Source organism: Podarcis muralis, chromosome 1 (assembly GCF_964188315.1).
Source record: "Podarcis muralis chromosome 1, rPodMur119.hap1.1, whole genome shotgun sequence".
Classification (NCBI taxonomy): domain Eukaryota; kingdom Metazoa; phylum Chordata; class Lepidosauria; order Squamata; family Lacertidae; genus Podarcis; species Podarcis muralis.
This window is the reverse complement of record NC_135655.1, coordinates 39479728-39500349: the sequence shown is the minus strand read 5'-3', so window position 1 is coordinate 39500349 and position 20622 is coordinate 39479728. Positions and strand designations below refer to the sequence as shown.

The window sequence follows — 20622 nt, the reverse complement described above, 5'->3', positions numbered from 1 at the left end:
CACAGCCTAAACGCACACATGACATGGGAGCAACAGGGCTGCATTGTGTTCTGTTGAGAAAGATCCCTCCCTCTGTGTGTGTGTGTGTGTGTGTGTGTGTATGCATGTGTGTGTGTGTTTTGAGCTATAAAGCTCAATAGCCTCAAATAAAAACCCAAGTTCATAAGCTACTGAAATGAGTATTTTCTACATAAATTCCTTGTTGTCATTGCATGAATGGGTACAGCAGTGTGTGTGTGTGTGTGTGTGTGTGTGTGTGTGTCTCAATTTAATATCTCCAGATACTAGAAGCAGAGCTCTAGTTTTAAAAGCAAAACATTTCCTCATAAGGAATACATTTCTCTGATTTGATAGTCTATATTAATGATTTGTACCTCATATTACCCATGTATCTTTTGCGATGCCAATTATTGTGGGTCCTCCAAACATAAAGCTGCAATGGTTTGGGTATGATTTTTGGTTGTTTGTTTATTTTCACATTATTAAGTGCTACCGACTCAGGGATGCACATTTCTATGGCGGTGAAATTTCAAAAACAAGGATTATGTATTAATAGCTCAACTGACTTGCTCTTATCACTACTGAACCTCTGAATCTGAATGACATTGAAAACACTGCACATAATTATCTCAACACTAATTAATGCAGATGCAGTAGAACATTTGGAAGAAGGAAACATGTAACATAAGGCACTAAATGCTCATATTTGTTTTCAGTACAGATGATGCCATTATCTTTCGGTTGAATTCAAATGGATTTTATGAATGCTGTGACAAAAACTAGGTACTGAGTAGAATATGAGAAGGATATCCATTTGGGTGTCACTAAAAGGTAAATGGAGTATTAAAAAATGCAGTATTTTGGTCCAAATTCAGACTCCCACTTTGTGTGGGACTTGGTTGGTTGGGATTTTGGCTTTCTCAAGTGACCTCCCCCCATCACCTTTATATCTGTTGGAGAAATCAGAACACAGCTGTTCTCTGAAGCTTTTCCTTCATATACTGGGAAATAGAGCACACCAATGAGTCTCCAAATATTGCACGATAACATGTTCAGTATGATCTCTGTTGCTGCAGGAAGTCTTGTGAAGCAGACACTTCTGTGCATGCAGATATCCCCAGGTCCTAGTATCTCTAGTTATAAGGCTACCTGGCTAATGGAAAAGGACTTTTCACAAAACCCTCAAGAGCTTCTGCCAATCAGAAAAGACAATACTGGGCTAGGTGGATCAATGGTCTGACTCTGTATAAGGCAGTCTCATACGTGCCTGGGAATTGCGAGTGTTTTTGCTCTTTTTCTCCTAGTGAAAACCGAAGAAGTAACAGGACCTCTGTTTTTTGAGAATGAGGTGTTGTATGTGTGTATAAGTGGATCTGAAGGGACTGGTTCTCCCTCAGGTAAGACAGCATGTGAGTAAGTTCAACAACCTGAAACCAAAGGTTCTATAGTATATGGATGTGCAATCAGATGTGGATGGCAATTGGTAAGATAAGGAGAATGATATATACATAAAAAGGGGACATTGTGGGACAATAATTAAATGGAAGAAAGACTGAATGAATAAGGCAAAGCTAAAAAGGTAAAGGACCCCTGGATGGCTAAGTCCAGATAAAGCTGGCTATCTCACTTTTCAGGCCGAGGGAGCTGGCGTTTGTCCACAGACAGCTTTCTGGGTCATGTGGCCATCATGACTAAACCGCTTCTGGCGCAACAGGACACCATGACGGAAGCCAGAGCGCACAGTAACACGATTTACCTTCCCACCACAGCAGTACCTATTTATCTACTTGCACAGGTGTGCTTTCAAACTCCTAGGTTGGCACAAGCTAGGACAGCAATGGGAACTCACCCCATCACACAGATTTGAACCGGTGACCTTCCGATCGGCAAGCCCAAGAGGCTCAATAGTTTAGACCACAGCTCTACCCACATCCCCCTATTGAATGATTACACAAGCACTGCTGTGAGAAGCATAGCTGTCAACCTTCCCTTTTTTTGCAGGAAAATCCTGCCGTTTCCCGCTGCTATCCCAGATTGTTTGATATCCCGTAGACTGTCCCCGGGACAGGTGAAGCTGCTGATCCCTTATTTTCAAATCCGAAAGTTGACAGCTATGGTGAGAAGGAAACAGATAGGGTTGTTTCTCTATATATGCTTGCAGATTTCCCCACAGGCAAGAAATCAGGCAGATCCACTCCCAGTGCAAATTTAAAGCACATGGCTCCCCCCACAGACTCATGGGAACTGTGATTTGTTAAGGGTGCTGGCAATTCTAGCTATTTAAAGGAGAAACTACAGTTCCCAGGATTCTTGGAGGGGGAAGCCAGTGAATGTGCTTTAAATGGAGGGCACACCCCTCCTCTCAGCATGCAAAGATGAAGCAGAAACACCAAGGGGGAGGGCATAGGCTTGATGAGGAATCAGAAAGAGGAAAGCTGAGAGATCATCACTAAATTGTCTCTGATGGTGGACTCTGACAGTCCTGCCAATGCTGCTGCCTTGCCCCATCCTGGTGAGTGGCAGGGACACTGCTGTCAGAAGGGTGGTTCTGCACCTCTGCTGCACTATGCCAGCTGCTCCTATCATTTATCGCACGTGCTCAGGTGTCTTCCAGTTTGCCTAACTGCTACATGCAGTATCTTGGCAGGCATCTGCTGTGTTTGGCTGAAAATGTGCTGCCTCTGCCACACAGCATTCATGTCTCCTGGCAGCGTCCCTTCTCCATGCTAGTCATCCCCATCTTGCTGAGATGCCAAGTCAGTCTCTTCAGCAAAACAGCCTTCAACATCAGTTCACGTACCAAAACACATAATTTTGAGATTGTGGTAGTATTGTTACTTACGTATGTAAATACCACCAATTCATACAATATAGCATGGCAGGGTACAACATCGTATACAATGAAACACCATAAAAGCAGTACGAAATGATCCAAATGGCTGGAAGTATGATTGGAAAGTCTAAATCTGATTCTCCCCACCCACTTACGCCTTGCCTTCTATCTAGACTCAGAAATGGGTTCAGGAATACCTGACACTACAATTACTAGTAACCGGGCAGGAGTATGTAGGATCACAGCAAGAAATCTACTCTCTACAAATCCAAGGCAGTTCACAATTGATTCCACCTTCTTCCTCTCTATTGCCTCTTCTGTATCAAACTTCAGTTCATTGGAATCTGGCTTTTTGTCATCACTTTGCAAAGCAGCATGCAGATTAATAGTCACACATTAATAGTAATTAATATATTTTCAGGCAGACTGCTTCAGCAGTAGAAGAGATGAGAAGAAGGGCTCATTCTATCAGCTCTGCAGGTTCTTCCTGCCCCAGAACTGTTTCCATTCCAACTGATCATTTTAAGAACTACTACTTAACTTTTGGGATGTGGGTGGCACTGTGGGTTAAACCACAGAGCCTAGGACTTGCCGATCAGAAGATGGGCAGTTCGAATCCCCGCAACGGGGTCAGCTCCCATTGCTCGGTCCCTGCTCCTGCCCACCTAGCAGTTTGAAAGCACATCAAAATGCAAGTAGATAAATAGGTACCACTCCGGCGGGAAGGTAAACGGCGTTTCCGTGCGCTGCTCTGGTTCGCCAGAAGCGGCTTAGTCATGCTGGCCACATGACGCGGAAGCTGTACGCCGGCTTCCTCGGCCAGTAAAGCAAGATGAGCACCGCAATCCCAGAGTCGGCCACGACTGGACCTAATGGTCAGGGGTCCCTTTACCTTCCTTAACTTTAGGAATTGTCACCCACTAAATATGTGGACAGCTACTATGAAGACATTTTGCCAAAAGGAACTTTTAACATGGGTGCCGCCAGCTGCCAGGATCTCTACAGCACAGCAAGGGAAATGGCAAAAAAATCTGACTCTATCCTTATTGTATAAAATATATATTGAATTTTTATATTCCATATAAAACCATATATATGAAAACCATATATGAAAACCCCACATAAGTTACGGGTCTCTAAGGGATAGGAAGATCCTGATCATTCCTATTGAGTATGGTGAGATTTTATTTCTTATACCGGTAGTTTAGTTTCAGATTTACAGGTACCTCTCCCCGCAGCTTCTAGAGAAAAATGGCTTTCATGGTTTTAGATTGGGTGTTGTTATTTAATATGTTCAGGTTTTGAATGCCTTGCCTTTAATTGGATAGATTACTGAATTTTTGTTATTGTGTACCTGTCTCTGTGGCTCCATAATAATTAGAAAATTAATAAAAAATAAATTTAAAAATAAAGAATTGGCACCTGAGTTTGTTCTTTTCTTTTCTTCTCCCTGCTCCTTTTTCCTTTTCTGTCATGTCTTTTAGACTGTCAGCATGCAGGCCAGGACTGTCTTGTTTTAATTGTTTGTTTGTGAGCTGTTCTAGATATCTAGCAGCTAAAGAGTGGGGTGTAGACTCAATGGTGAAAATGGGTATTTCCACATGAACTAGAAAGCTCTCTATTTGGCATAGAGATTGTCCACGTTATGCTGAACATTTCGCCCTTAAAACTGCTCCAATTAAACACATTCAGAAACCCAATTATCATACGGATGAAGATGGAACTCACTGTTTATCTGAGGCAATGTATGGAGCTCCACAAACTGTATAAAGTAGGAAGTTCTTCAGACAGGAATGAAATATAAGCACATGTTAGGTGACACATAGTGAGTAGCAGGATTCAAAATCTACTGTGGTTTAAAGATCATTGAGCACCACTGAAAAATCTTTTCAAGAGTTTAACTTGAAAGCTAAGAGGCTCAATTTTTTTCTCTACTACATGGAAGAAGGAACATTATGAAACTATATAGAAAACTTGACAGGACAAAGTGGAATGGCATCATGAAGTGAAAAAAGTAAATCTCTCCTCTAAGACCACAGTGACCAATCATCTCTGCACACCCATTCAAAAAATTTAGTAGCTCATACTTCTCAGATGCTGCGACATGCCCTATAAATGCCCACCCATTATTACTGACTGCTCCTTGTGCTCTTTGGCTGTAAAATATCCCACTCTTGAAATCCATCCTTTTACTCTGAACACTTGCCAATCCATTTCCAGCTTCTCTTAAGCCTGTGTGTGAAAAGCATCCGAAACCGAAGTCAAATTTTGTATGACCATTGTGTACTCCTGTGGTTTAAAGCTTGAGCCACTTCATAATCTCCTGCCTTATGACTCAGCAGCTCTTGTGAGCTTCCAGGTTCCCCTCTCTGTATGCCTGGGTTATCCTTAACTGAATTAACAGTAAACCAGGGAAAACCTTACTGAGCTGCAATTGCTGATAGTGCAAGTATTTGAGAGGTGCTGTTCTACTTTACACATTAATAAAACTCAATAAAAGCAGAATAGTGTGAAATTAATCTAGGAGACTATGGGGTGGATACAGAAATAGACAGGCGGAACTCCGCTTTCTGCAATGGGGTTTTTCCTCCCTCACCACAAGAGCCTTTGGCACCTCCCAAAAGTTATTCCCGAAAGTTTTGGGATGACATGTGATGGGACTACCTTGCAAAAGTGCCTTTCCATTGTGCACTACATCTCTCGATCCAAGCCTAAACTTGTTAGGGTTTCTTCACTTCACTTTCTTGCAAGGAATTGGTGAGTATTTCAAATGAAAGATATGCAAGTCGGGTAGATGAGACTTTGGTAACAAGGCATTTTGTTCCGATTTAAAATATCTAAGTGTTTAGAGGTAATGCTGTCTCAGTTTGATATTGTTGGGTGAACTTCTGAATTGTATCTAAAGGGGAAAACTGTAATATTTACGGAAAATGAGTTTTCAAAAAATACCGAAGGTGTGTGTTGAAGATGCCGTTCTGTGAAGCCGATTTATCTGTGAAACAAGCTTCACAAAAAGATAACTTGCACACACATTCATTTGGTACTTTGTTATGACAAACCAGCCGGTCAATGTAACTGATGGCCTTCCTCTGGGGTGAGAGCAAACCAAGCTTAAAAAAATAGAACAGAACAGAACAGAACAACACACCCCAGAACAAGACAAGGCCGAGGAAAAGAGCCAAGCTCTAAAAGACAAAGCAAGTCAAGGTTATTTGTAAGCAACTACTCATCACCCAGTCAGATTACCCTTTTCCTAGTGTGCCAAAAGCAGTTTAGCTCAATTAAGTTCCCAGAAATACCGTTAATTAAGCTATTTTTAAAAAAACTAAGTTCAAAAGGGCAAATAAATGCATTTTCACATTTAAAATGCCAGCAGTGACATTACTGAACTGAAGCTAATAATGGTGACAATGGGTGAAATTATAAATATAGAATGTCCATTATCTATATAATAGTGGCTTGTACAATTATATAATCTATCTATTCTGTTCCAATATCCACATTAATCCCTATAGGTAAACAAAAATTTTCCCCAGTTTAAAGTTCTTCTAGCTGACGGAACATCTTTCCAACCGCATTCAAAAAATCTTCCTTCCTCACCTCAGACAGCATATCTAGCATTTTAATTCTCATACAAAGTACAAGATTATAGTGAGGGTAGTATTTAAAACAAAATGTTTAAATGTTTCATAGTTTATTAAGAGTAATAATGGATGTCCATTTGTGCCATGATTTGTAGGCAGAGGCCTGTGATTTCTAGGCACAGGTCTGTGTGTGGGTTTCCATGAATTTCCCCTGATTCAGTGATAAACAGTGGGTTTTTCCAGGGAAAGAAGCGGTAGAAAAAAAACTCTGTTCATACCCATGCCTGGAAAATATGGGCCTGTACCCAAACTGTGGCACAAATGGAAGTCTGGTTGAGCCGCAAGAGATGAGTGGGTTGTTTTTTCCTCCAAAGTAACTAAATATTTATCCTCTCAAAGGCATTTATCCTCACTGAGGCTTCACAGAGTATCTCATATTTTAGCCTTCCTTACAGTTATCTAAACCAGGCTTGAATTTATTTACCTTTTCAGAGAAAACAATTAAAATATAATATGCCCAGAGGCTTGTGCTTTCTCCTCTTCTTCCCCTGTAATTAAGCCATTTTCACACACTACTTCTTTGGCAATTCAGATTACATGTTAACATTCATGCAATGAGACAATTTTGAATTTAACAAGCGCATACAACATAAAATTTATCTACCACTTTATTTTAAAAAGCCCAGTTGAAATCACATAATGAACTTACGTAATATATGGACTGAAAAGATTTTTCTTTGACTGTCTTACTATCTGCATGATCCATGGCAGTAAGCCAGTGCCTCAATGATGTTAGCTTTCTTACATGAATGGCGCATTATTTATACCAAACACCATAGTCAACACTCATGCATTTAGTAAGTAAGTAAATAAGTAATCAAGTAATCAAGCAAGCAAGCAAGCAAGAAAGCAAGCAAGCAAAGTATTCTTATGGAAGTAAAGTAGTCTTATGGAAAATTGAGATGGAGAATAAATCTTAAAGTTTGAAAATTTAGGTTTCATCGATTTTGGAAATGAAGAAGTGTTGCTTTGTTAATGGGGCTCCTTCCCACAGACTGGTTATGGAAATATTTCTATTGATTCATTAAATAATTAAATTTGTGTTAAACAATTAAATCCAGGTGGGTATAATACGTATTCCAGCTACACATCACAGCGGTAAGACTTTCTTCTAAGGATTTGAGATTAGATGGCAATATAGCCTGATCATTCCAAAATCTGACACAGAGAAAAACTTATTTCTCTAAAATTCGCTTTGTTATAAAAATAGCAGCCCTAATCACATTTTTGTGACTTACAAATACTGTTTTTTAGCTCCCTTTACAGTAACAAAGGGCCAAGGACCACGGACCAAGACTGAGTAGACTTGACAAATACTTCTGAGTTCTTTTTAAATTGAAGGTCGTTTGCAACTTTGCAACTGACACTATAAATTTGAACAGTGCTATGAAAAAGTAAGGGGGATTTCCATTTGTTCACTTAAAAATATTTTTTAATGGATTCTTTTGTTAAACTGTGGTTTGTTTGTTTATTAAATTAATAGATACAGCACTAAAATGTTAGAATAACAGGTGACACTGTTAACAATGGAAGAATTACAGAAATATTACTTTGTAAATTTATATTAGTAATAAAATAAGTCATATAGTCATAAGCACCTTAAAAGAATTAGTAAAACGCACACAGGTATGCAGTTTAACTTATTTTGTTTCAAGTATATTTATACAAACATACGGGAGTGAGACACAATAATTCATGTCCACATGATTAACCAGTAAGGACTGCATAGCTAAGAATACAATTTTCAAAAAGTATTAAATCTTAATAACATGAAACAAAATCATGTGGAAAGCTCAAAAGCAATATGAAATAAAATTAACAAAAAATCAAGAGAGGGAAATTCAAACTGAAATGCATGATGGGCAATTAAGGGCCTATTTTGACAATTCTAAGTGGTCAAGTTTTTAAGGTATGACAGTGAAACCTTAACCTATCTATAAAGGAGTGATAAATGAGGCATTTTGTGTCATTACAGTCCCATAAATCACTTTCTTTAACTGCTGATGGCTTTTATCAGATCTAACCTTTTCAAGCTTCTACTAGAGTGCTAACATTTTCAACTCTGACATATGTGCAGTTTACAAATTCTGCAGCTGATTAACTCTGGACAGAAACTCACTGCCATCATTGTCTTTATTCAAGTGGGGTTAGAGCTTCAGTCTCCAAAATTCACAGACACTCTTACAGCACAACCAAGAGAAACAAAAACAAGAACACTTTAATCCATAGCCATGTCTGTGGAATCCAAAACAAATGTGTTTTTTTGGATCTTCTTAGAGCTGCCACACATCCGCCTCTATTCTGTGGTTATGAACACATTTGGAGTGAAACTGTCAGACTGCTAAAAAGTATGTGGTCTACATTCAAATTTTGTGGCCTGGGTTTCAGTTTAGTGTTACATCTGGAGTTCAGCCATCAGTGTGTATACTTTGTTTTAAAAAGACACACTAAATGAAACTGAAAGCTAGCATATTGTTTTTAAACTAAAAGGTTTAAACAATAATACAATTATCTGTTGCTGTTAGTTATTCTGAAGCATCCTATTAAATTCTTACCATATAAATGCATTTATAATGTATGTATTCTAAAAATAATTAAAGAAGCAGGCAATGTACCAAGTCTAATGCGCCATCAAATCTAATGCACACCTCAAAATCAGAACCTTGAAACCAAAAAAAGTATTTGCTGGTGAATGTAAATGTGCCATCGAAACTAATGCTGACCTTAATTTTCACAACATAATTTGGCCAAAAAAAGTGAGCATTAGATTCAAGTAAATGCGGTAGCATTAGAAACCTTAATAATAATGCTAAAATATTGAAATACTTTGTGCTAAATAAAGCACTTTGGGAAGAAAATATAAAAAGTAATGTCATCAGAAGAACATATAAAAAGTAAATGACACCAGAAACAACCAATTGCATTGTAGTCCATATAGTGTTCAGTAAAATATATAAAATCAAGAACTGCCTGCCTGCAGCATGCAGTATGGCCTATCTTTAGTGTAGTTCCAAGGTATGGTCTGAAGTCAGATGAGGCCACTATTTTGCTGAAGCTTTGGTCTAGTCAAGTCTGGATCATGACCTCAGCCATGCGACCTAGAAACCATGTGGATTCCATGGTGGACGAAAGTTGGGGTATAAATGTAGGAAAATAGATAAATTCATTCCAGGTACTGTAATGTTAAGTTTCAACGAAATACAGTCATACCTGAATCTGGAGACACTACAAATGTGTAGCAATTTAAATCTGATGCACTTACACAAATTCAAAGCAAAATGTTCACTAAAATTCAGCTAGAAGATGTAATTGATACAGACACTGAAGCTATACTCAAATTTAAGGAGATACTGTCTTTAGTAATATGAGTCATGTTGAAGAAATCCTGATGTTGGTTGTGTGACCACTGGAAGCCTAGTACTTCAGATAGTATTAGTTTTGATAAGAACTAACTACACATCAGACCTAAATAATGAAACCTGAAGAGACAGGCTCAGGCCACACAAATAGGAATGTCCGCAGAAATCCTCCTGCAGCAGATTGCTTCTTTTTGATAAATGACAAACCTCAGAAAAATAGTGGGTGACAACTTTTTTCAGCATCACGGCTAGCACAGCCTTGTTTGTCATCTCAGACTGCCCACAACAACAATGTCTTTATTTCACTAATAATGCCACACACGCAGCTACAACTGAAGATGCAAATCCAGGTACAGCAATGAGCATTTAAGACAAAATAATTTTTCATCATTTACAACAAAAGCATGCGACTTATTGGCATTGACATCAAAGATGATGCTTTGATAACAAAAATCAATTCAGAAAGAACACATATGCTTTATAATACAGGACTTAAAGAAAAACTTAATATGGCCCAAACTTGCTTTATATACACTTAAATATTGAAATTTTCATGAATAAATATACCAGAACTGTTGCCCTTGGAACTAGTAATTACTTGGTAATTTCTTACCTCAAAATGCACATTTTTAAATTTACCCATAATTTCTTACCAAGTAATTATGGGTAAATCAAGAAAATGTGCATTTTGAGGTGAAGCAACTGTACACAGAGTTCTTGTTCCTGGTCAGGCACTGCCAGTTTAGCCCCCGTGAGTGTATATGTGAAATGCAACACTTTATACGTTCTTATTTACACTAAACTGCACTTGCAATTCAGTCAGTTTGGAGAGATCCTTTCGCAGCTCTTCACAGCCTTTGGTGAGGAACTTCGTTGGAAGTCCAGGTACATTATGTCAGCCATAGCACTGCTATCTATATGCTTGTTGACACTCTCAAAAAATTCTAAAGATTCATGAGACAGGACTTGACTAGCAGAAGCCATACTTGCTTTGCTTCAGCAAGGCATGCTCTTCTATATGCTTCGTTATTTCATCTTCAACAAAACTTTCCACAAGTTTCCCTGGGACAGAGGTTAAGCTCACTGGCCTGTAATTTTCAGGATCTGCCCTATTTCCCTTTTTAAAAAAATCGGTATAATATTGGCCTCAGGTATGGAGGCTGTTCTTAGGAACAAGTTATATATTTTTGTTAGAAGGTCAGCAGTTTCACCATTGAGTTCTTTGAGAACTCTTGAGTAGATGTTAGCTGGAAAAGGTGATTTGCCTGTTTTTACTTTGCATATTAGGCCTAGAACTTTATCTCTCTTTATCCCTCAGACTCCCCTCCTGCAAAACTTAGTTCAGGCACTGGGATCTGCCCTATATCCTATGTTGTGAAGACAGATGCAAATAATTCATTCAATGTCCTTATTCTCCCTAGTCATCCAAAAGTCCAACTGCCTTCCTAGACTGTCTGCTGCTACTAATATATTTAAAGAACCTTTGTCGATCTTCATGTTTATAGCAATGTGTTCCTTAAATTATTTCTTAGCATCCCTTGTTGTCTGCTTGCCCCCACTTTTTTTTTTTGCCAAAGTTTGTGTCCCTTTCAGTTTTTTTCATTCAGACAAGAGTTCCATTTTTTAAAAAGGAAGCTGCCTTGCCTCTAATGGCATCTTTGACTCATTAACCACACTAGCACCCTCTTTGCCAGGATTCTCAACCTCGGCCCTCCAGATGTTTTGAGACTACAATTCCCATCTTCCCTGAACACTGGTCTTGCTAGCTAGGGATCATGGGAGTTGCAGACCAAAAACATCTGGAGGGACGAGGTTGAGGAAGCCTGCTCTTGGTCCTCATGGTATCTTTCCCGATCTGTAGCATACACACCAGTTTAATTTCTAATATTGCATTTTTAAACAACTCCCAAGCATTTTTGAAAGATTTGACATTCTTGAATTTGCCTTTCAGCTTCATTATTACCAATCTTCTCATTTTGGGGGAAGTTTCCTCTTTTGTAACCCAATGTGACCATGTTGGATTTTCTTTGTAATTGGCTATTTACATGTATATAATTTAATAGTACTATGCTCATTGCTCCTAATTGGCTCAACAACACTTAGATCTTACACCAGGTCCTGTACACCATTTTAGATTTCAACTGGAGCCAGAAGAAACTAGTTTCCCCAGAAAATGTTTTCTTTTTTTGCATGATATCAAGAAATGTTAAGTCTTGCTCAACTGCCCAAAGACTCCAATGATGAATTCTCTTTTCTTTTTTGTCCAAGGTCGCTGACAGGCTATACCCCCCTCCCTCTCACAAAGGCACAGGTAGAGGGAGTTCACTTTCCACCTTCTTGCCAGAAAACAACAACCCTGAGCTCCAACAATCCAGGAGGGCTATTGAACTGAAAGGAAGCATGTTCTGGACTCATCAACCAGGCAGAAGTTCTGCACAACTGTACCTGGGAAGAGGTGTTTTATTTTACATTATGATCATGTGTTAGAAGCTGCTTTGAGAATCACTGAAATAAAGGTAAAACTTTCCAAATAACTAAAAAGCGGTAAATTCAATTAACTTCAGGAGGATTGTTTTTACCATTTATTGGCCATTTGGAAACAAGTTCTTCATTATTCATGACATAGTCTGGATTAAATATATCTTCCAGAAACACATATTCTTTACTCACTATGCAGATAACTCTTCAGGCACAGGTAGGTAACACCTTGTAGTTTAAACATTAAAGATTTAGTATAGACTATGTGTCAGTAGTCTTCGCACCCGCAACATCTTTATACAGCCTATCTTATGCACATTTACTCCGATACATGTCCCTGTAAAGGTAAAGGACCCCTGACGGTTAAGCTCAGTCACAGACAACTTTGGGGTTGCGGACCTCATCTCGCTTTACAGGCTGAGGGAGCCAGCGTTTGTCCTCAGACAGTTTTTCTGAGTCATTTGGCCAGCATGACTAAGCCGTTTCTGGCGCTACAGAACACCGAAACCAGAGCAGCGCACCGAAACTCTGTTTACCTTCCTGCCAGCGCAGTACCTATTTATCTATGCATGCACTGGCATGCTTTTGAACTGTTAGGTTGACAGGAGCTGGCACTGAGCAACGGGAGCTCACCCCATCGGGGAGATTCAAACCGCTAACCTTCTGATCGGCAAGCCCAAGAGGCACAGTGGTTTAGCGCCACCCGCGTCCCTACATGTCCCTGTATTTCCTAGTAATTCTGTTAGGAGAACAGTTTGAGGCTGTCCATACTATACATTAGTGTCTATTCTGGTTACACTGCCCTCCCAATGATGATGTTTGAAATATGTTAGCCACAATCCATATGTATCCTATAGTTTATTGAGAAATACTGCTGTTTGATGCTTTCCCCCTCAAATGAACTTCCATCCCAATTGAAAACGTAAGCTGTAGTGCAGCTGAGGTGTGTAGATTTGAGACAGCCACTGCACATGCACAGGTAACAGTTCCAATGAATAAGAGTTCAGCATGGCGAAATAAATCAGGTAGAGTGCAGTGGGTGAAGACATCTCCACGCACTCTCTGGTGTTTACAGCAATGTAAAAGAGCAACTTTAAAGAGTGGACAAAAATGACCTCACTGTGTTTCAAATCACAAATATGGTATGTTACATAGCCTAAATTTCAAAGATGTCAATAAGGAAGAACCAGATTCAAAATGTTGTAAGATAATACCAATAGGTTCTACCAGGTGTGAGGCAGCAGATCTATGATACTCCATTGCTCTTATTTTACTTTCCTTATCTTCAAAGTAACAAATGGGGACACAAAGAAATGAAATAAAAGGGGAGATTCTAGCCACAGACCTTCTATGCCAGGTTCCATTGGGCACTATGTTTACCACTTCCAAGTAAAAATCAGATGTGAATAAATCTGAGACCACTGTTGGTCCATATAAAGACTCTGAAAAATATTTTATTTTATATCTCACACACTATTTAAATTTACAACTAGTGACATCAGGAACTTCTCTTTACTTGTCTTGCAGACATCCCAACGTTTTTAAAGTAATCAGTTTCAGATTCTGTCTTTACTGTATGCTTATACAATTTCAGAAGGTTTAATTCTTCAGATTTCCATTAGTTAATTTATTAAGGGAATTTGCATCATAAAATTCTTCCAAAACCTGGTCTTCCTTTTTCTTTTTTTGAAAAATTTACTGGATGTCTAATATAGTTAATATTCAGTAGAATGTGAGAATAATTTTTATACAACTCTGATAGTTAGAAAGATAGATAACTCAATTATTAGATCATCTATCAAAATATTCAGATGTGTAAGAGGCTACTAAAAAGATTGATGACTGAGAAAGTCCACTGATTCTCCAGCCATCATATTCATGCATTTGGCTAGACAACATTTTTCGCTTCCTTCACAAGCAAGCTTCATTACCCATCACTCCACTGAAAAGAGTTTATTATGAGGCTGCCATCTTGGGAAGACTATTATTTAGATGATAAATGTTGGAGGGGGGAGTGTGTCTAGCCTTTTTTTAAAGATGAGCTTTGTGACAGATAAAACAAACAGCATCTACATTTCTAATTAACTTAAATTTGGCAGATACAAATACAGGTCAGTAATGCTATAGTATGCTGCTGGAATATCTTCTATCTGAAATTTACTGTTAATTTGTAAAATGTAAATGAACTAATTAGAAGAAGAGCAGGATCGTTTGTGACAAACCACTTCTGTTAGTTCTTTGCTTATTGACATTTATGAGCAACTGAACTTCCTTATTCCGATTTAGGATAATTACCCTTATTCATTTAATTTAAATTTTCTTTTTAAAAAAATTAAATTAAAACTTCCATTTGGAAAATGCATACAGAAAAATATTACATGCCATAGAATAAAGAAGGATTTAAAGGTCCCCCCTCAAATTATTATGCTTTAAATGGGGTTTGGAATAGTTATGAATATGTCATTTTGTGTACTACATTTTAAAATATCCCAAATAATGTAGCTAATGTTTTAAAATAGATTCTTGCCGCACGACTGTATGTCTAGTATGTCCTAAAGTAAGATGATTCTATTTTTGTCAATTACTTTTAACTTCTTTCTTTACACACACAGAGAAACCTTCGTAATTTGATTAGCAAAGCACTCATAAAAATTACACAATGGAAGAGGGAATGTAGCTAGGCCTGAGTTTCAGCAAGCAAAGCAACCTTCTTAAATAATAATTTTGAAAAATGTTTTGGTTCTGTTCAGAAAATGTTTCTACCATTCATATGTAGATAAAGACTCAACAATAACATGTACATTCAAAATGTCAGATGTAAATGTCAATTAAAAATTACAAGGAGTTCTGAAAGGTAAGGTCTGTGGGGGCTGACATTCTTTGACATAGTGGAGTGTCTGTGACCAGGCCTTTGGCAAACATAGCAGGATCTATGCTGTCAGCTCTTATCGTACGTAAGCCTAGATGCTTGTCTAATCTGAATGAGAAATACCAAGGAAATTGGAGCTGATGCCTTGCAGTAATATAGATGGAAGCTGAAAGCGCTCTGTCTGTATTATGGAATAGCCTCCAATGATACAACAATATTTGAAAGATTAGAGGAAAAATATAAGAAATATAATTCAAACAATGAAAGATCATCGTACTCTGTTTACTTTTAGAAAAAGCACAGAAAAATAGAACAGCGTCAAAAACATTTATAAAAGATTGTCTAAATCTGGTGTACTACTAAAATGCTCAATATGGAAAACATTTTTCCCAAAGTGAAATTTACTAGCTAATGTAATCTTAATTGCACTTTATGTGACTTTATTCTTGTTGTGTTGCCACCACTGCTGAATTTTTACTGCAAAGAAAAAGAACACTATCATAAACATACTGTACTGATATCACAAACTTTAGAATTCTGAAGATTAGGCTATTATCCAAACACTAAAAATTTATTCCTTCAGACTAAAGATGCTTTATACTACTTACTTTGGAAAAATTATCCGTTAACAGCAGAATCCTCTGCACAATCAGAAATCCTACTGAATTAAAGGAGACAGTCCCAGGAAAGTATGCATAGGATTGATTGAAAGAAAAATACACAGCTTACACATAAGCTTTAAACAAATATACAACTTTCTGCTCACAAACATTTTACAGGGTTCCTTTGAAGGCCTTTAGGATAACAAGGTTCCTGTGAGAAAATTAAAATTCACTACTTTTTATTGCTCTGCGTAGACTCATAATAATTCCTCCCCCACCTGACAATGATAGCCTGAATGAAAAATGACAGTAATTCATGACTCTAAATTCATTCAAGCCCATTTCTGGAAACAAGTTAACTAATGCTAGGACAGGCATGGGAGATAAGAGAGGGAGAGAGAATGTGGAATTTGTGAAATTCCATAAGCACTAGAAGGCTTAAGCAATCCTAAGTCCCTGAGTGTTGGAATAAGGTCAAAACCTTTCAGTATTGTACCAGTGTGTCAAAATATGTCAACAAACCATCATACTGCAGGAAGAAGAATGACCTTTCAGTTCTTTGTGTATTGGCTGCCAATGAAGCTTTGGATACTGGGTATGCATGAACAGTTTTCCTAGATGCTTGACAAATGCAACTCCCAAGGTTTCCACTAAGTCCGTTTGTTGAGCCACTGTGTTTCATTTCACCAATACAACTTTTTAAGCCCCTAAACTGCTAGATATTGACATTGTGCTAGGGAAAGGATGTCTTCCTTTTCCAAACATTTCCAAACAATTTAACTTTACCTCAACGTATCAACTGATAACATTATTATCAAAATACTCAGTACTGTACGTTAAATAACTTTGTCTTCCTCACATCTTTTTGCACATGTGTGATAAATGGTATTTTATAGACGCAAGTTAAAATGGAATTTAAGTTTTACTTTCTTTGAACATTATACTTTTTTATCTTCACCAGGTGCAATTTAGGCTGCAATTCTAAACCCACTTACTTGAGAGTAGGCCCACTGAACATTATGCGCAGACATGAATTATTTTATTTTTATATGTCTACATCACCCTTCTTCAGAAGATCACAGGGCGGTTTACAATATAAAAGCCCCTAAATATACACCAAATAACAATCCATAGACTGTATAAATAGGCAAAGCCTTGGGAGAAGAGGGTTGTTTTTGCCTGGTGCCTATGTATGTATAGGACTGTGCTATTCTAAGCACACTTAGTATGGAGTACAGGTCACCTTAATCTCAGTGTAACTTCTGAGCGAGCATTTAGGATCACTTGGTATGTGCCATTTTTAGAAAGGAACTTTGGGTGTGTTGATTAGCAATGAACACACTCGGAAAATTTCGAACACTCCTATTGACTAAATAGGAACTTTCCTATTTAATCAATAGGAGTGTATGCAGCGTACTAAAGACATTTAGATTACAATTAAATAGTGAAAGATTTCAGTAGATGGAAGGTTTGCTATTCATATTCAAAGAGTGTAGAATAAATGCTACTCTCATTATGTAGAATTATCATTATTCTAATATCAGTGTCAAAGAAGACATTTTGTTAGTGCCTTCTTCAAACGTAGCAAAGTTACTTCCGATAATAACAGCGTCAAGGTTTCTCCTGGGACTCACTAAAACATAGTCTAGAGACACGACAGCCAGATTTGCAAACAATGGAAATAGTAAACCGACTGCATCCTTACTTACTGTAAGTCATAATTGACAGTGAAGTTACTAATTATTAATTAATCTGTCTCTTGATAGTACTAGTTTACTCATTAGTATATTACAGCAAAATATGCAAGTGCACAGCTTTAGGTTGGAATTCAACTATATAATTAAACCAAATTAGATTTTCATGTACTTTTAATATTTTATACCAAACACAGAGCAATTTTTTGCCATCTTACAGAGCAAAAATGCACCCAGGAGTGGCCACAATACAGGGGCAGAGCAAGTGGGCATTGAAACAAATGGCCCTACGTTCCATCCATGACATCTTCACATAAAATGAGCACAGGTAGCAGGGCTACAAAAGAGTCAGTGCTGGAGACTCTTGAGATCTGCTAGGCAGGCTACTGGTCTAACTCAGAATCAATATATCAGCTTTATATATTCAGCACAAGTATCTCTTAAAAGGTTCAAACATGGCAGCTTGGTAGGCTAAGATACATTTCTTCTATCAGTGGGGTAACTGTGAAATAACTGGGGAGAGCCTGGAAGAAGAAAAAGGCAGAAACAGTAGGACACAAAAGGTTTCAGTGTAGCAGTTACTTTGGGATCACAGGCTTGGCAAGAGAGAGGGAGCACGTGTTTGAATGCCTGCAGAAACGAATTTTCAAGGGAAGTTTAATAGGTTTAATTTTAATGATAAGCAGGGCTTTTTTCCCAGCTGGGGATCACTGGAACTCATCGGCACCTCTTAGGTGGGCACCATTGCCATTGTAAGAGAATAAGGGAAAGTTCATGGCACCTTTTTTTTTTAAATAGAAAAACAGCATTGATAATAAGTGCCTGCCATTGAAGATGAACAAAGGAACCTTCAGAGGACGGACTTTATCCAATGGTGACTTTGACCAAGTGGAAAGGCCTTTGGCCACTACAAGTTATGGATCCCTGCCACCTACTGCAGCTCTCTGCAATATATCCTATTCTATTTTGGAGGGTACAAAAGTGAGTAGTTGTGTGACCTGACTTGCAAGAACAGAAGTGCTTTCCACAAAGGCAAAGACACCATGGATTTTACCTGAAACATTAAAAGGGTGTGTGTAGTATTAAGAGGCCAAATTCAGATCATAGGTAAGGGACATGTTCTTGCACTTCTTTACCCAAGCTGAGGTGGTAGAGCTTTCTAGTGTTGTGTGCTACAGGCTGCCACACTGAGAACCCCCACCAGTGCTTGATCAGTCCCAAGATGCCTCAGGATCTCAGTCGTTCATACTACAGCAAACATACTATGCTTATGCAATGAAAAATGCCGGGGCCCATAAGCAGGAGCTGCTCAGAGGGGACATCCATTTCATGTCAACATTCTTTCTTTTCTTCCAGACAAATAGCAATAATGTACATATGGCCTACAGTTTAAATAACAAGAAAGAAAGAAAGAAAGAAAGAAAGAAAGAAAGAAAGAAAGAAAGAAAGAAAGAATCTACCTGTTCCAGTAACTCCAGAACTGGTCATGTAGATAGGCTTGGTGGCTACACTCATCTCCAAAAGAGGCTTTGCTTTCAATCCAATGAATGATATGACCTTCTACAGCTAAATGGAGTAGGGGGGGGGGAAATAATACATTTTTAAAATGAACCCAAACCCTTACAAATTCTTAAAATCACAGTAAATGAATATATCTTAAGAATAATCTAACACAATTTATTGTTATGCAAGGCTTCCTCGGTTTTAAACTGTACTGAAAAACAGAGTCACTCAATCTTTTCACAGTGTGCTTGCATCTTTAAGGGTTCAATTATTTATGGGCAGAATAATTGGGTATTATGTCCCCAATGAAGCGTTAGGGGAAATACAGAGACTGTGAAGCTTGCGTGGGAAAGGCAGAAACATGGGCACAATATTGTGGTACCATGTTGTACCACAAGACTGGGAAACCTACACACCTCCAGATGTTGCCAGAGGTGATATGATAACTATCTTCAAATATCTGAAGGGCTGTTACACGGAAGATGGAACAAGCTTCTTTTCTGCTGCTCTAGAAGTTTGGATCTGAACCAATGGATTCAAGGAGATCCTGACTAAACATTAGGAAAAACTTTCTGATGGAAGTGGCAGCTTTCCATGAGCGCAAATCTGAATCCCTGCTTGGCTTGGAGCAGCACACTTTTTGGTGTGGTGGGGTACTGCTCTTTTTATAGTTGTTTTTATTAAAGGATTTTCGTGGTTAACAAGGGTACATACAACACCTCTGTTTTCAATTCATAGTGTCCTTTCTATAGGTCAGTTACATTTGGTGTGAGACACTGCTATCATAAGATATTGTGAGGTTGGAGGTGGGTAGTAATTTTTCATTCTTTTTATACTAAAAAAAATTGTATTTCAAAAGCAAGATGAGATTTTAAAAAAGGTGCATGGGCACAGGTAAACAAATACATGCATGCAAGCCCACAATGGACCTCAGGTTTCCTTGCACTGAGTGGCACTTATATTTTTCTAAAATGATTTTTAGAATTGCTCTTTTGTGCAATTCTGGCATAGCAAGGGCTAGAAGTCAAGTGCTATGTCAAATCTATGATGTAGTTCTAATTCAGTTGCAAGACCAATGCAGGTGCTTAGCACACCTGCTAAACTTGTATATGCCAAGAGTTTTCTGTGTGTATTTTTCATCTGTAACAGCTGGTCAAATGGACCACTGTGTAGCAACACACAAACACACACACTGCAGCAGTGTTGGGACTTTCAGTAAGTGGGGCACAGCTGGATGTCTTTGACCTAATTACCATTTGCAGGACGCCTCTTTACCTCCCATGACGCAATCTATCATTTGCACCATGGCAGCTAACCTGCATTCACAACTGGGGCATTAGGAGTGGCACGAAGTCTGACAAATTATGGTTAAAGTTTGTCTCACGGAGGAACAGTATTTTAGCTTTTGCAATGACTGAGGATAAAGCAGATTTTAAAATATTTGTCTCAGGTCAACAGCTTACACATTTGAATAAATCCAGATGCTTCTATGACATGTTTCTAGAACAGGTTTACTTATGTCAGTTAGGTCAGTCTGGGATCTAAGTTTTTTTATCCCTCCCTCCCGCTCCGTAATTATTACAGGCATTGTTTCATTACTGTGAATATCTAACAGAGTGTTATGATTATCCTGTGTCTCC

The 20622-nt window shown here is 38.3% G+C and overlaps 1 protein-coding gene and 1 long non-coding RNA gene across 9 annotated transcripts in view; one reads left to right on the top strand and one right to left on the bottom strand.

The window, feature by feature from the left end:
- The window catches only part of LOC114593475 (uncharacterized), an 87185-nt gene extending 70519 nt beyond the window's left edge, over positions 1 to 16666 (top strand). The window contains exon 4 of the long non-coding RNA XR_003705702.2: positions 12105 to 16666. This is a non-coding gene — a long non-coding RNA (uncharacterized LOC114593475). The remainder of the gene's footprint in view (positions 1 to 12104) is intronic.
- The window catches only part of CDIN1 (CDAN1 interacting nuclease 1), a 118304-nt gene that overhangs the window by 23882 nt on the left and 73800 nt on the right, over positions 1 to 20622 (bottom strand). For 6 of the 8 annotated variants that reach the window (XR_003705684.2, XM_077926397.1, XM_028721746.2 and 3 more), the window contains one exon: positions 18940 to 19045. Coding sequence is in view for 7 of the 8 variants with exons in the window: in XM_077926397.1 (XP_077782523.1) it covers positions 18940 to 19045 (106 nt within the window). In the remaining variant the exon portion in view is untranslated. Of the gene's footprint in view, positions 1 to 15791; positions 15845 to 18939; positions 19046 to 20622 lie in introns of all 8 variants that reach the window. The other 2 variants (XM_028721767.2, XM_028721770.2) reach the window with 2 other exon arrangements.